The sequence below is a fragment of the Argopecten irradians genome, chromosome 4 (assembly GCF_041381155.1).
Source record: "Argopecten irradians isolate NY chromosome 4, Ai_NY, whole genome shotgun sequence".
NCBI lineage: Eukaryota > Metazoa > Mollusca > Bivalvia > Pectinida > Pectinidae > Argopecten > Argopecten irradians.
Window position 1 is genome coordinate 14,813,496 of NC_091137.1, and position 13,475 is coordinate 14,826,970.

At 36.5% G+C, this 13,475-nt stretch overlaps 1 protein-coding gene across 1 annotated transcript in view; it reads left to right on the plus strand.

Moving 5' to 3' along the window:
- The window catches only part of LOC138320705 (protein lev-9-like), a 33,821-nt gene that overhangs the window by 18,251 nt on the left and 2,095 nt on the right, over nt 1-13,475 (plus strand). The window contains exons 3-13 of the mRNA XM_069263873.1: nt 4,431-4,631; nt 4,966-5,157; nt 5,490-5,672; nt 5,935-6,123; nt 6,488-6,661; nt 9,222-9,410; nt 10,553-10,726; nt 11,795-11,879; nt 12,307-12,398; nt 12,800-12,976; nt 13,196-13,381. Of these exons, the coding sequence (XP_069119974.1) occupies nt 4,431-4,631; nt 4,966-5,157; nt 5,490-5,672; nt 5,935-6,123; nt 6,488-6,661; nt 9,222-9,410; nt 10,553-10,726; nt 11,795-11,879; nt 12,307-12,398; nt 12,800-12,976; nt 13,196-13,381 (1,842 nt within the window). The remainder of the gene's footprint in view (nt 1-4,430; nt 4,632-4,965; nt 5,158-5,489; nt 5,673-5,934; nt 6,124-6,487; nt 6,662-9,221; nt 9,411-10,552; nt 10,727-11,794; nt 11,880-12,306; nt 12,399-12,799; nt 12,977-13,195; nt 13,382-13,475) is intronic.

Below are 13,475 nucleotides of genomic sequence, written 5' to 3' on the forward strand. Positions count from 1 at the left end.
ACAGTTGATGGTGTTATGTATCTCTTCTTCTGCCGTGGAATGGATAATTACCATTTGACATGTGATCAATATCAGCTGTAGATTTCACTACTTTCCCTGATGGATAAGCCAGGCTTGACGCAAGGTGCAATTCCACATAGCTAATGTAAACTTGACGTCGAAGCAGGTGTCGTATAAGACATTACGGACTATTAAATATCCGAGTTCCCCAACCACACACAACTCAACATGTCCCTATTGACTAATTTTGCGAACCAAATCACAGTGTTAATCTAGGTTGATATGTGGAAGTAAAGCACGAAGAAGCTGTACATATATCTCAAAAAAACTAGTTTACAAGTCCACTCCTCAGCTCCAGTGCAAAAGACTACCATCAACACTAGACTGCATGTGGGCAAGTAGTAGAAACTATTCCACCCAATCTGACTAGTTACAAAAGACAAGAATAATGGCGTCACTTTTCGGATCACTTGCTAACTGAAAACCAAATGTCCTTGTACTTGTTAAAATGCATGTAAATATACATCGTTTGTATTATAATATTGAAGTAGAGGAAATCTGGATATGCACCAGACGACATTATGGTGTTTACTGTAAAGTCCAAACCTATTTGCGATACAGCACACCTCCCAGTCAGCTTTAGTCTCCAGAGAGTCTTTATCTGTAACGCTACCGTATCAGAATGCCTAAATTATATTGTGTATAGACATTTTCCGTTAAAACTGAATCCACTGGTGTCAGTTCATCTGTAAATGATTGTCGTATAATACGCCATAAAGATAACGGTAAAACTACCCAGGTGTCTCGTTCTAATGTTGGCAAGGGGAGCAGCGCTTCTGTCATTTGGTGTTGAATGGTGACGAAACGACAAGTATACTTTAAAGTCATGACGGAGCATACTATGTTCTTGTTATCCCCAATCTTTGTATACCCATGGCATAGTTCATGGTTTGATTAGTCCCTGTCGAACTCTCCTTCCAGTACCTATAGCCCATGGTGTCATTATCGCCCCTGGCGTGACAAGATATCGGCTGTTTTACAAACCGTGTTAACAGCGACATGGAGGATTAATGTAGTATAAAATTATCATCAAGTTATCTGTAACAACGACTACACGGATACATACTTCTCTATCAAAATGTCACTTTTCATATAATATTGCTTCTGAACAATGTTCTAAAACAGATCTCTCTTCTTTATAACACGAATTATTATACCTCATTTTCATTTAGAATGCTCTGGTTGGATTAAACATGATCATATGAAATTGGATAAGTTAAATATTTCACCGGAATTAGAAGCCGAGGGAAATAAACCATTGGAAGCTCCACACGTGACAGAAAGTTGAAGTCGTCTGCACCGTTAACCAACAATGGCAACGCTAGAGCTGTTCCTTATCTTCCACAGAAGACCATAATTGTATAATGTTCACTCTGCAGTCTGACTGTATGGCATTCTCTTTTATTTCGCTAGCATATCCTGACCTTTCGAATTATCTTTACAATTCCACATATATATATATATATATGCTTCATGCAGTTTGTTTGTATTTGTCAATGCTTACCCTAGCTATTAAGCAGCTCGAACAGTAACGTTAATATATGTAAATCATCCATATATGTAGAGTTTGGAAACTTTCTCGTAAACAGAAAACGGAAATCACAACAAGATCCAGCATTGCGCATGACAGTATGCAAAGTCACTTTCTCGCGTAATTATAAACAATCTACTTTGAAAAATAGAATAAAATAAAATAAAACATTAGTGAATTTAATTCTTAACTGAATCAAACATTTACATTTTGTCTTACATCTTTTTCAAAGCAATTTTACATTGACCATTTGCTTCGGAACGTAGAATGCCGTTGAGATTTTTTTTGTAGCCGCAGTCACGTAGTTTTGCACAAAGTAAAAATAAAAGCATTCTATGCTTAACATTATTTTTCTTGTTATAAACTCAATACCAGTAATTCAGCAAGGCTATGATTCTAGTATAAAAATAGTTCCTAGCAGTACAGTAAGTCCATGCCCAAAATAAGGATTAAAAACAAAACACATGACACCGATCGCCTGATGTGTCAGGGGAGATAACTCATTCGCTATTAGAAATCCTTTATGTATTTACATTTCATCTAAACTACATTCATAACAATTATACATTTCTATTTGGTCACAGTTAAAAAAAAAACAATAAGAGACAGTAGATAGGCTTCGCTTAAAATTATATTAGGACTTAAAAGAACCAACCAATCAACCAAAGGATGTAACTACCTGTGATACGGTCCTGATACCATGTAGTTGTCAAAGCATCCATCTTTGAGTTGTAACCAACCTCACGAAGCAAAACGAAGTGATTCCAATATTTTCTGTATAGGATATTAAACAATAAATGATTTTAAAGTAAAACGTTACCAGTGTTTTTTGGACCAGGATTCTTGGTTTGTTTCTAATAGTCCTTGTGGATAGAAATCCTAGTGCTTTATGGTGATTGTGGATAAAAATATCGCTAAAGGACGCCTTGTCACTATTAGTTTTTGGAAAGTCTTGTTACTGACAGTTCCAACTGTCCTGCAGCTAGAGCATTGTATCTGCTGCCTCATCGATGATCGTAGAAGGCGACTAAGTTCAAGATATTATCATTTCTCTTTTTCCTGATGGACTTTCTTCTTCCTGACGTCTTTCTTGGCCCCGCCTGAGTTGAGCGATCACCCATGTTAGGAAAGTTATGTGTTCTGCCATCTAGCTGAGATAATCATAGTTTATACAAGTCTCTGTCCCTCTTGTTGTGCTGGTATTTTTTTTAATTGTGCATACTACAGGAAAGTGTGCAGTGCGTCTAAATCATTGACAGCTTATTTTAGCCATTGACCTGATAAGGGAGGAATGCTTTCAATTTATGGTAGCACCTCTTTGTCTTCGGATTTCATTTTCTTAATGATGTTAAAGTGCCTTTTATTCCGCGTGGAACCCGAAAACTTAACACTGATCAAACCTTCACAATAAAATACAAAACCAATACATTGAGACGCTACACCAATTAAGCCTGTAAACTAGAAATTGGAATCCGATAACTAAGTCTCGTTTAGAAATCCTTTTATATCCTTGTACCACTGATTTATTCCATGTTGTATCACAGTTTTATAAATCCCGAAAGGTCATCCCCTATCAGCGGTACTAAAAGAAGTGTTTTATACAGCAAAGATTTTAATTGGTTACTTTCATTGTCTCATTCTCTCCTGATACATAAGAATGAATCTCCAGTCGATAAGGAGCTCGAAATAGCTTCTATTCACATACCATTGGAATGAGATGTCAATCTGAATGTGTTCAGGCTCTTACGATCCCTACTTTCGTGTACTTATACTGTGAGGAGAAAACTCGCTCTCATGACTACACCGCCAGAACATGAGGGCTATTATGTATACTTTATTTTATTATCACTCGCTACTTATGTTTATTTCTGATTATTGATGAACTGACGATAAATTAATCGTTTTGCTCTCCGTCACTGAACTTCTACACTTTTAATTTGGTAGGACTCTTTATCACATAACCCCCTTAAAAGTCGTTTCATGAAATCGCATTTGAAATGAACTTCCATTTCAGTTTTCATGTTTACATGGAAGTGGATGTGTTGCATGCACAGCAGTTTATAAAAATCACAAAAAGAGTTATTTACAGTTGAAATAACGTTAATAATTAAGTGAAGTTATCAATTACGTATCTGAGCCCATCTTTTGAAATTTGACATTTGTCTTATATAACGTTCTGTTTATGTTACATACCTGAGCAATTGAAATTAATTTAGAACTCATTACGATCTGAATTCATCCAAACACCAATTTTGGGTTGAATCCGTGGAATTTGGTCGAAGTCGGATAATAAATACAAATTTAAGTTATTGAGCGGAAACAAAAAATATATCAGTTTTGACGATTTTAAAGTCCCGTAACCCTTGCAAATATTGACGGATTTCGACCAGTATCAAACCCATCCTAGATCTCATCGATATAAAGCAATATACTAAATTCATGTGAAATCGGACAATAAATACTAAAATTATCGTACGGAAACCTTTTCCCGGACGCCGCCGACATAGTGATGCAGGCATCACAAAAACCTATTTTTAGGTGTTGCTTTTAAACCTTTTTTTCGGAAAAAAGTGTATCAATTATAGATAAGGAAGGCATATATATCTAACTATCAGGAATTTGGTTCATATTAGTCTTAAATTTTTAGTTTATGCCTAATAATTTTGTTTTCACTTATCGAGATTTCGATTTCTAAATAAGGTTTTCTTTAAAAAATCGAACGTCGATAGTTTTTGAAACGGCGGGGAAGGGGTTAATAGAAATAAAGTCCAGAAATGAGTAAATGCAGTTTCAAATATATGATAGGAATAATAGAAATATGTTTAAACTTTTATTTCAGATATGAAATGTACGTCCCTACAGAAGCGGATCACCCACGGATCAGTCCAGATCGTCCCCTACAATATGTTCGGCGCCGTGGCTCGCTACTCCTGTGATGAGGGGTACGAGATCAGCGGCGGGGCTAGGCGCGTTTGTCAGGGCGATGGACAATGGAGCAATGAGGAACCAAAGTGTATAGTAAGCAGTTCAGAGGTCACAGGTAGGTCAAGGTCACTCCAATAAGACTAATATTAGTCTTCCCTACTTGTATCAAGCGTACTTTTTTTATTTTAAGCCAGCAAAAATTTGTAAAGCAGTATCAGATCTCAGATAACATGAAATTTCATAGTATTGGAAGTATAATTAGGCTGAACCACATTGAGATTATTTGGGATTAAGCTAATATATTATTGAACAACGGTTATCGGAACATCGTAAAATTTTCTTTACATGAAGACAAAGACCTTTGTGGTAAGGTATTGGATAACATCGTAAGTTTTCTTCTATAGTACAATCGGTTGCAGCGACATGATATTTATTTCATTATGTTGTAGGGAACACTGAATGTGGTCCCCCGCCGGTGATCAACAATGCCAAGCATGACCGTGAACCGTGGCGGATGTCGTATGAACAGGGAGTGATGTTACAGTACGAATGTGATCCAGGCTTCACGTCCAATAGGGGAAGTATTTTCCGGGCCTGGTGTGTCCGGAGCGGCTGGGTCGGACCAAACATGACGTGTAGTCGTGAGTACCATTAAGATTTAAACTTTGTCAAAGTCTTCGGAGGATTAAAAAATATTTCAAAATATCCAGTTGCAACAGAACAGGGGAAAGCATAATGATTCAGAATACAAGCTACAAAGTTTGGTGTTGAAATGGGAAATGAGTGTTGGTGATCGAAGGTGAAAGGTTGTTGTTTTGCTTTGTTGTTTTGCTTTAAAACATGCATGGTAACAAAGAAGAGTTGTGTTAGGGTGTATGAATTATATACAAATATAATGTGACTTGTAGTTTGGAAGCTATTTGGTTTCCATCAATTAGCCAATGGTGCTTATTTCGTCTGCTTCCTTCATCAGATGCTGGATGCCCTCTCTACAACACTACCATACACAACGGCCGTATCATTCCTCCTATCCAGATCACAACAGGCGCCATTCTGCAGTACATCTGTAACGATGGTTTCTTCTTGGCGGGGCGGGAAGAACGCGAGTGTCTCGCGGACGGCACGTGGGGAGGTCGTGAGCCGAGCTGCGAGAAAGGTGAAGCTGTATGATAAGTTAGCGTCTGGTATGATGCCAAATTTACATCAAAAACAGTATTACAAGATTTTCATGACTAATAACGCAACAAAACTATTAATGATACATATTATAGAACAAAGTGTACGTCCCGAATTATTCCAAAACGCATTAGACATATACTACTCCGGCTGGTCATTGATATTTCTTCATCTGTCATCGGTGGATCTAATTTTGGGATACGTTTTTGTATTATTCGTTTATTTGTTATTTTGGTTAACAGTGACCTGTGGTTCTCCTCCCGTCATTGAGAACGCCATTATTGTGGGTATGGAGACTCGGGGAACATTTTCATTCGAACAAGAACTGACGTATGCCTGTGACCAAGGATACGAAATGGAAGGCGATCCGAGAGCTATGTGTGATACAGACGGTGATTGGACATGGCTGGGAAACCCACTCCAATGTACACGTATGACATCCATTGACACATGTTATTACAGCTACTAAATCATTGGTTATTTGCGGGGTGATCATACAACAGTGATTTTGTGGGACATTGATTTGATCGGATATCATTATTATATACCATAAAAATCAGATAGCAGTGATAAAAAATTGTTTTCGTTTTCTTTAAGAATTCTGACATATAAATAACTGGCTCTTTGGTATTCAAAATGACAATAGATTTTGCATGCACTATGGATTGATTGAATACAACACCCAGTTTATCACTGATTTGCGACAGTGAATATCAATCACACTTACCATTAAATATGATATTTCCTTCATAACATCTGCTTCCCTTTAAAGTTTAGTCGTCCATCTGGTTTCAGCCATCAACTGTGGGTTCCCCGGTAACCTGGTGAATGGTTGGCAGTCAGGTCACCTATTCTTTTTTGGTGAGACAGTCATGTATCATTGTAACGATGGATACGAACTGATCGGCCAAAGCACACAGACATGTGAAGAAAATGGGAAATGGTCCGGATCACTACCCAATTGTATAGGTAATACGGCACAATATTGGCTTCATATCTTAATGGTGATCATTTCCGGTTACAAAATTAATTAAATATACATTTAATTTGACATTTTGTGTGACGATTCCCTTGATAGTTGCTTTATGTGTTAAGGTATGTCCGGGTTTATAAGCATTTAATCACTTGCATGCCAGGATCAAAAAGGATTTAATGTGTTCGCTCTTGCATAGTCGTATCCGATCAAACAAACTGCTGGAGTACCTGCTTTATACAGTAAACCAACATGGTTATTTGGTGAAGATCCTATCCTGGCACACTTTTATAAACAGCTTAGATTACTCAACAACAGTATCAATTGTCATTCACGATACAAACATCCTTTTGATCAACTTCGTTATGTTCAACTACAACACAATTTTAATAGCCATACAAACACTGGATTTTAACAGATACTAAAACCTTAAATTAATTATTTACTCGTTATTTGTGCGTTTCTAGGCTTTCATACTAACTGGATAGTTCCCGCTTGATAACATTGCCGAAAAAGTGAGTTCTGCAGGGTGGTATTCTTAGGCTATTGTTCTATCACAATTCGTAATTGATATGTTTAATAAACAAACTTCGTATATAGAATAAATATATTAAGGATATTTGATTAGGTTAATATGTAGGTAGATTATAATATGGGATACTTCCTGGTCTGGAATACATCACAAATGTCTATAGCTGATAAATAATATTAAAAAAAACGTTTTATAGAAAATCTCTCTCTGAATGACAGTATACATATCGGGAGAGCCGTGGTTATATGAATACGACATCACGGAGTGATCCAACACGATATCAAGGAGAACTAACGACCTGGTCTAATCCATTATGCCCGATGCTCTATGTTTACATGGTATGCGTTCCAACTTTCGCGTAGGTAGACTATGTCTTCTCCAGGAAAGACAGCATGACCGTTACCGATGGGGTGGGTTGCTTGGTGTCTTCGGCGGAATGTTTCAGTGATATAGCACTATAAAAAGGGCAACAGTTCCACTATACAAGAAGACACAACATGATTATATCGCAGTCTCCCAAAACATGCACCCAGCACAACATACACGCAACACACCACATACATCGGAAACCGTGCTTACATGACCATAGCTGTTAGCAGGACGTTAATTACAGATGACAGAAAGAAGCAATAACTTAAATAACTTAGATAATCTGTTTGCCAGACTTTGTATACTTAGATTATAATCTGTTAACCAGGTTAATTATTTTCTTGGCGACTTTCGGTTCGCGTTTTCATATTTAACGACATTTCCACATTGAATTTTACAGGAAAAATACTCTATTACACTTTACTTAATTCTTAATCGTGACTTTTTACCGCGAAGGACATGTACGTAAAAATAAATAAATAGGTTTTCCCACTTGTATCAACTGACTTACTCCAAGTGTAATTGTTGCTGCCTAAAGTTCAACAAACTAACCCCAAAGTATAAAACCGTGATTCTATAAATAAACGATGCGGGACTGTATTTTAATTAGATCAATCAAGTGAATCTAGTTTCCATACAGGAAATGAAGTAACCATTTAGAACGAGGATACTTAGGTATGTCTTGGTATGTAGTCATCTCCGTCTCTTGGCTGTTTCTATGTGAAGTTTAATTAATCAGAAGAAATAAATGGATTTGATATACAATCAAGGTATTTTATCTTTCCTAGTCCGTCAATTCTACCTATAATATGTATTACAAGGTCGTTTATCGTTTGAAAACAAATAATTGGCGGTCTCGGAACAAATCTGCATTTTGTTTATGTTTACATTTTTCGTTGATGGATTTTTTGGTACTCTAATCGCCTTTTGTCCGTCGTGCGCCGTGAGTCTAAACAATTTAAATTTTCGACTTTTTCTGAAGCAAATTCAATTAAAATTTGCACAAACCTTATATGGCAAAAAGGGATAACATTGACTAAACTTGGGTAGAATTATTAGCCTAAGATTTCATTTTAACATCATATAATAATGGGTCCTTGCTGATCCCCGGAGGCCAGAGGGCGGGACCAAAATGGTTCAAAAGTTTAGATGTGGTAGAATCAGAATCAAATACTATTCATAAATAAAAGGACATTGAGGCCCTAAACGCTACTTGTGAATTTCATGGCCCCGGGTTCTCAGATTTTCAACTGAGGAGAGGGACAACTTTACATTTATATAGGGAAAGCATGTTTTTGAGTATTATTTGTCCAAATTACATAGGAAATGAGTCAAACATGATTAGAATTATTAGCCCAAGATTACATTTTAACATAATTTCCCAATTGGTCCTTACCCCAGGGGCCAGAGAGACGGGGACATAAAGGGTCAAATGACTGAAATTTCAAAAAACCTTTTTTTTTATCTGAATTCACCGATGAGATAGAATCAAATACTCTTCATACATTAAAAGGTCTGATGGATGTAATAGGCCAATATGATATAGTGTTTATATGTTTGTTTCATTTTGAATATCAGAACTCATGATCAGGTGACCGTTAAGGCCCATGGACCTTTTATTGTATTATGTCTTTATTTGTTATTCTTGTAAACAGAAAAATGTGGGCCACCTCCAACCGTCGAGCATGCTGTCATTTTGGGGCAGGAAGCTGGAGGCACATTTTCATTCGAGCAACAACTGACATATGCTTGTGAACAAGGCTATGACATGGAAGGTGATCCAAGAGCAACATGTAACATGGACGGTGATTGGACCTGGGAGGGAAACAGATTCCTATGTAGACGTATGAAATTCATGTTTTGTTTCAACATCTCTGAATTTATTAACAAAAAAGCGGCTGTATATATTAATACAAAAATAACCTGTCCGTTAGGGGAATAACATTTATTTCATCTTGTCTTCTGTCTTTACTATTTTTAAGTCTAGCCAATGGGGATGTCGATTTAATATCATATAACATTCACAAACGAGGCGTGATACGCTCTATGTCTCCTCACTGTAGCATCTATAATTCCAGGCATAGACCCTCAACACGACGAATTCAGGGAGACCCGTCCTTAAATATGACCATAACTGGTAATGGAACGTTAAAACAATCTACCAACCAACTTATCCATTAGTAGAGAGTTAAATGTCAACTGTAATGAACATTTTACGATACAACATGATAGTCAGTGGACAAATACAGAGACCTGGTCAGATGGTTCAATCCATTAGTTTCACTGTTGGAAAAAGCACGTTTTCAATTCAGGCACTTTGCATTGTCTCATATTCGACGCTCGTTTCCTTGTAATGACTACTTTCCTTTCAAGAAAGACGATATGACCGTGAACGACTTTAACAGTTAATTAGAACAAAGCAGAAACACCAGTATCCTCAAGGATGTGTCATTCACAAATTAGTCGCTGTATTTGGAAATTTTATTTTTCGAATACATTGACACGACATATAATCAAAAGGAGATACCATCCTTCAATGACCTGAACTATTTACCCTATCATCCAACCAATCAGATTTAATCTTACAAATGATTCCACACAAGTATGCGCAGTAATAAGTAGTGGGGTCACTTAAGATAGAAAATAAAATGAGCGTAAAATATATGCCGCTAAAATATAACCTCTGAATTGCTAAATATTTGCAATACATTTATATCTTAATACTTAAAAACGATTATGAGTTATCATATGTATAAGATCTTAAATTTAGGGTTACAAGAAACTAAAACCAATTCATTACGTTGTTTTTGAAATTAGAACTCTTCGTTCCAGTCGAGTTTGTTTTCTCAAAAACTGAATTGTACTTTTTGTTTAGCGTTTTTGCATAGTGACTTCAATTCTAAAATAATAAAAAATGCACCTGAAATAAACATGAAGCATACAGACAAACTTTATTTCAAATTTGAAATTTATTTTTTGACAACAGCTGTAGAATGCCCAATTTTGCTACCACCTCCCAATGGTACGATGGTAGGTTCTGGAAATGCATTTGGAACGGCTATACGGTTCACGTGTAAGGCAGGATTGCAACTGTCGGGCTCTGTACAAAGGCGTTGTCAGGCTGATAAAACATGGAGCGGGGACCCCGCCCACTGTCAAGGTAGGGCTCATCACAGCATTGTGTCTTATTTATAGCATTGAAAAAATGCTATGTAAAGGCAAATTCCCATGAGGTCACTAAAACATATTATGCTAATGTTTCTAATATTTAAAATTAAAGTATATTGGTTTTGTTTGTGTCGCCGGCAACGCAAGGGCGACAATGAGGTATCACTATGTCGGCGTCGGTGTCCGTGAAATGGTTTCCGTGGTCAAACTTTAGTATTTATTGTCCGATTTGAACGAAATTGGTATATTGCTTTATATCATTGTGATCTCAAAAGATTTCGAAACTGGTCAAAATCCGTCAATATTCGCCAGAGTTACGGCACTTTAAAATTGTGGAAACAGATAAATCCATGGTTTCCACTCGATAACTTTAGTATTTATTGTCCGATTTCAACCAAATTTAGTATATTGCTTTATACAAATGTGATCTCAAATGAGTTTGATAATGGTCAAAATCAGTCAATATTTGCAAGAGAAACGTGACTTTAAAATCGTCAAAAAAGATTAATCTATGGTTTCCGCTCGATAACTTTAGTATTTATTTCCAATTTTAACCAGATTTGGTATATTGCTATATATTAATGAGATCTCAGAGTAGTTTGATACTGGTTAAAATCCATCAATATTTGCAAGAATTACGGTACTTGATTATTTCACCATTAATGACAATTAATGACAACTGTAAATAACTGTTTAAGTGATGCTGTGCGGGAAGCACATCCACTTCCGTGGAATTCTTGTTATTATCAAATTATGGCATCAATTTTTATTGCGATAGTTGTTAATCCTTCGTCGTTCATTAACTTCTTTCTATGAGCACGATAACTTTAAATAAATGTTTTCCTAGCTTTACATAACTTTGTACCCAAACTTGCACTGGTTAGATTCCGGATGAGTTCAAACGTCTTTGCCCTTTACAACAATAATTAATATGACTGAAGGCAATGCCTTAAATTGCGCAGCCAGATTTTTTAGTAACCCAAAATAAAATACATGTACCTTCCTGTCTGCTTTATGCTTACATATATCTGACGTTCTTAAAGACAAACATTTATCACAGAGGTTAACTGCCGCTGGCCCGAACCGTTCTACAATGGCTACGTCCTAGGCGAAACAACGACAGTTGGCTCAGAACTTTTCTTCAGGTGAGCCTTTTATATGGTATTTCGCTGTTTTTATTTCATAACGTTGATCGATCTATTGCTGAATGAATTGAAAGAATCAATAATATCAAAAACCTTTACTGATCTCTGTCAAAAAGGGGAAAACATCGATATTTAATGTTTTCTTCATTTAATCTCAGCATCTTACATAACCCAAAATTAATAAAACTGTAGATATTGGAATTAAACTATCTGAATCTGGTATCTGGTCTATATCGATGCTAAAGTATTGTAGACTTTGATAACTTTATACTGACTTTATTAAGCTAAGACGCGATATGAAAATGACTCCCAAAGCTCTGGCATCATAGATGCGCCATCCAAATAGTTTAATGGTCACCGATACAGGACTGGGCCGGTGAATTGCCCTGTAGAGTTTTTGATTGTTTTATAATTAAATTCTGTTTAGCTGCAATGTCCGTACCAACTTTAAAGGAGTATCTCTGTCCACGAGATGTTTGGAAACTGGGGAATGGTCCTCTCCACCGCCTACATGCTGGGGTAAGGAATGTTTGTATCTTATCTTTATGTGTGTACATTTAAATTAATTCCATATTCACAAAAATCATAGTTGTTTTAATTAAAGAACATACTGTTATTTCCCAATCAATTACATCGAGGAGGTGCAAATAAATTAAACAGGGTTCTTTCTTCAAATACTTCTAATATCGTTGCGATTGCCGATATCATTGTCAACAAATGGATGCGAATGACCCAGGATCAATGTCATGGACACATGTAGTCAACCATAAATACTTTTTTTTCTATTTCAATTCCGGTTAATATAAATTATATATCATTGCTATGTGAAAGATACGATACTTAACCAATAATCATATTTATACAACATGACTAAAATCATCAACTATTTATGCCTAAGCATCTTCTTCTTTGATTTTCAGGACAATGCGAGGTTCCCACAATACTAAATGCCTCTTTGGAGAAGTACAGGGAAGGTGAATGGGTGCGAAGTGGACTCTACCTGGAATATCAGTGTCAAAATGGCCTCGTTCCTGACGTAACCAATCGCGTTCAATGTCACAACGGAACATGGAGTTCAATGCCAAGATGTGTTCCATGTAAAGATGCATGCTATTAATCGAATGTGTTCGAAGGTTAACTTGATCATGAAATGTCGAAATCACAATTGACATTGAAATGTTAGGGTAGATGGATGGCTTCAAACGTAGTTTTGATAATGCCTATTTAATATACCTTTAAAATCTACATCATTTTAAATAAAAACCTTTGAAACTTGTCCTCGGCAGGTAGTTATTTAACTTACATTGTTTTTTTAGCTGCGTGTCCCCGGCCTCCGCCCCACGTGGACTATGGTCTTAGAGTGTTTGACGGTTTACGACATAACAGCAGGGCTAAATACATCTGTAGGAACGGTTTCCGTCTCCGAGGGATGCCGTCTGACAACTCCTTCCTCACCTGTAAATTTGGTTTATGGACGGGAGGACGCCCAGTCTGTGAGGAATGTAAGTTTATTAGATGTCTATTTATTTCATTACTATCTAGGTATTTCTGAAAATATTCAAGTTACCGATGTTCAAAATTTCTGCCATTTTTTTG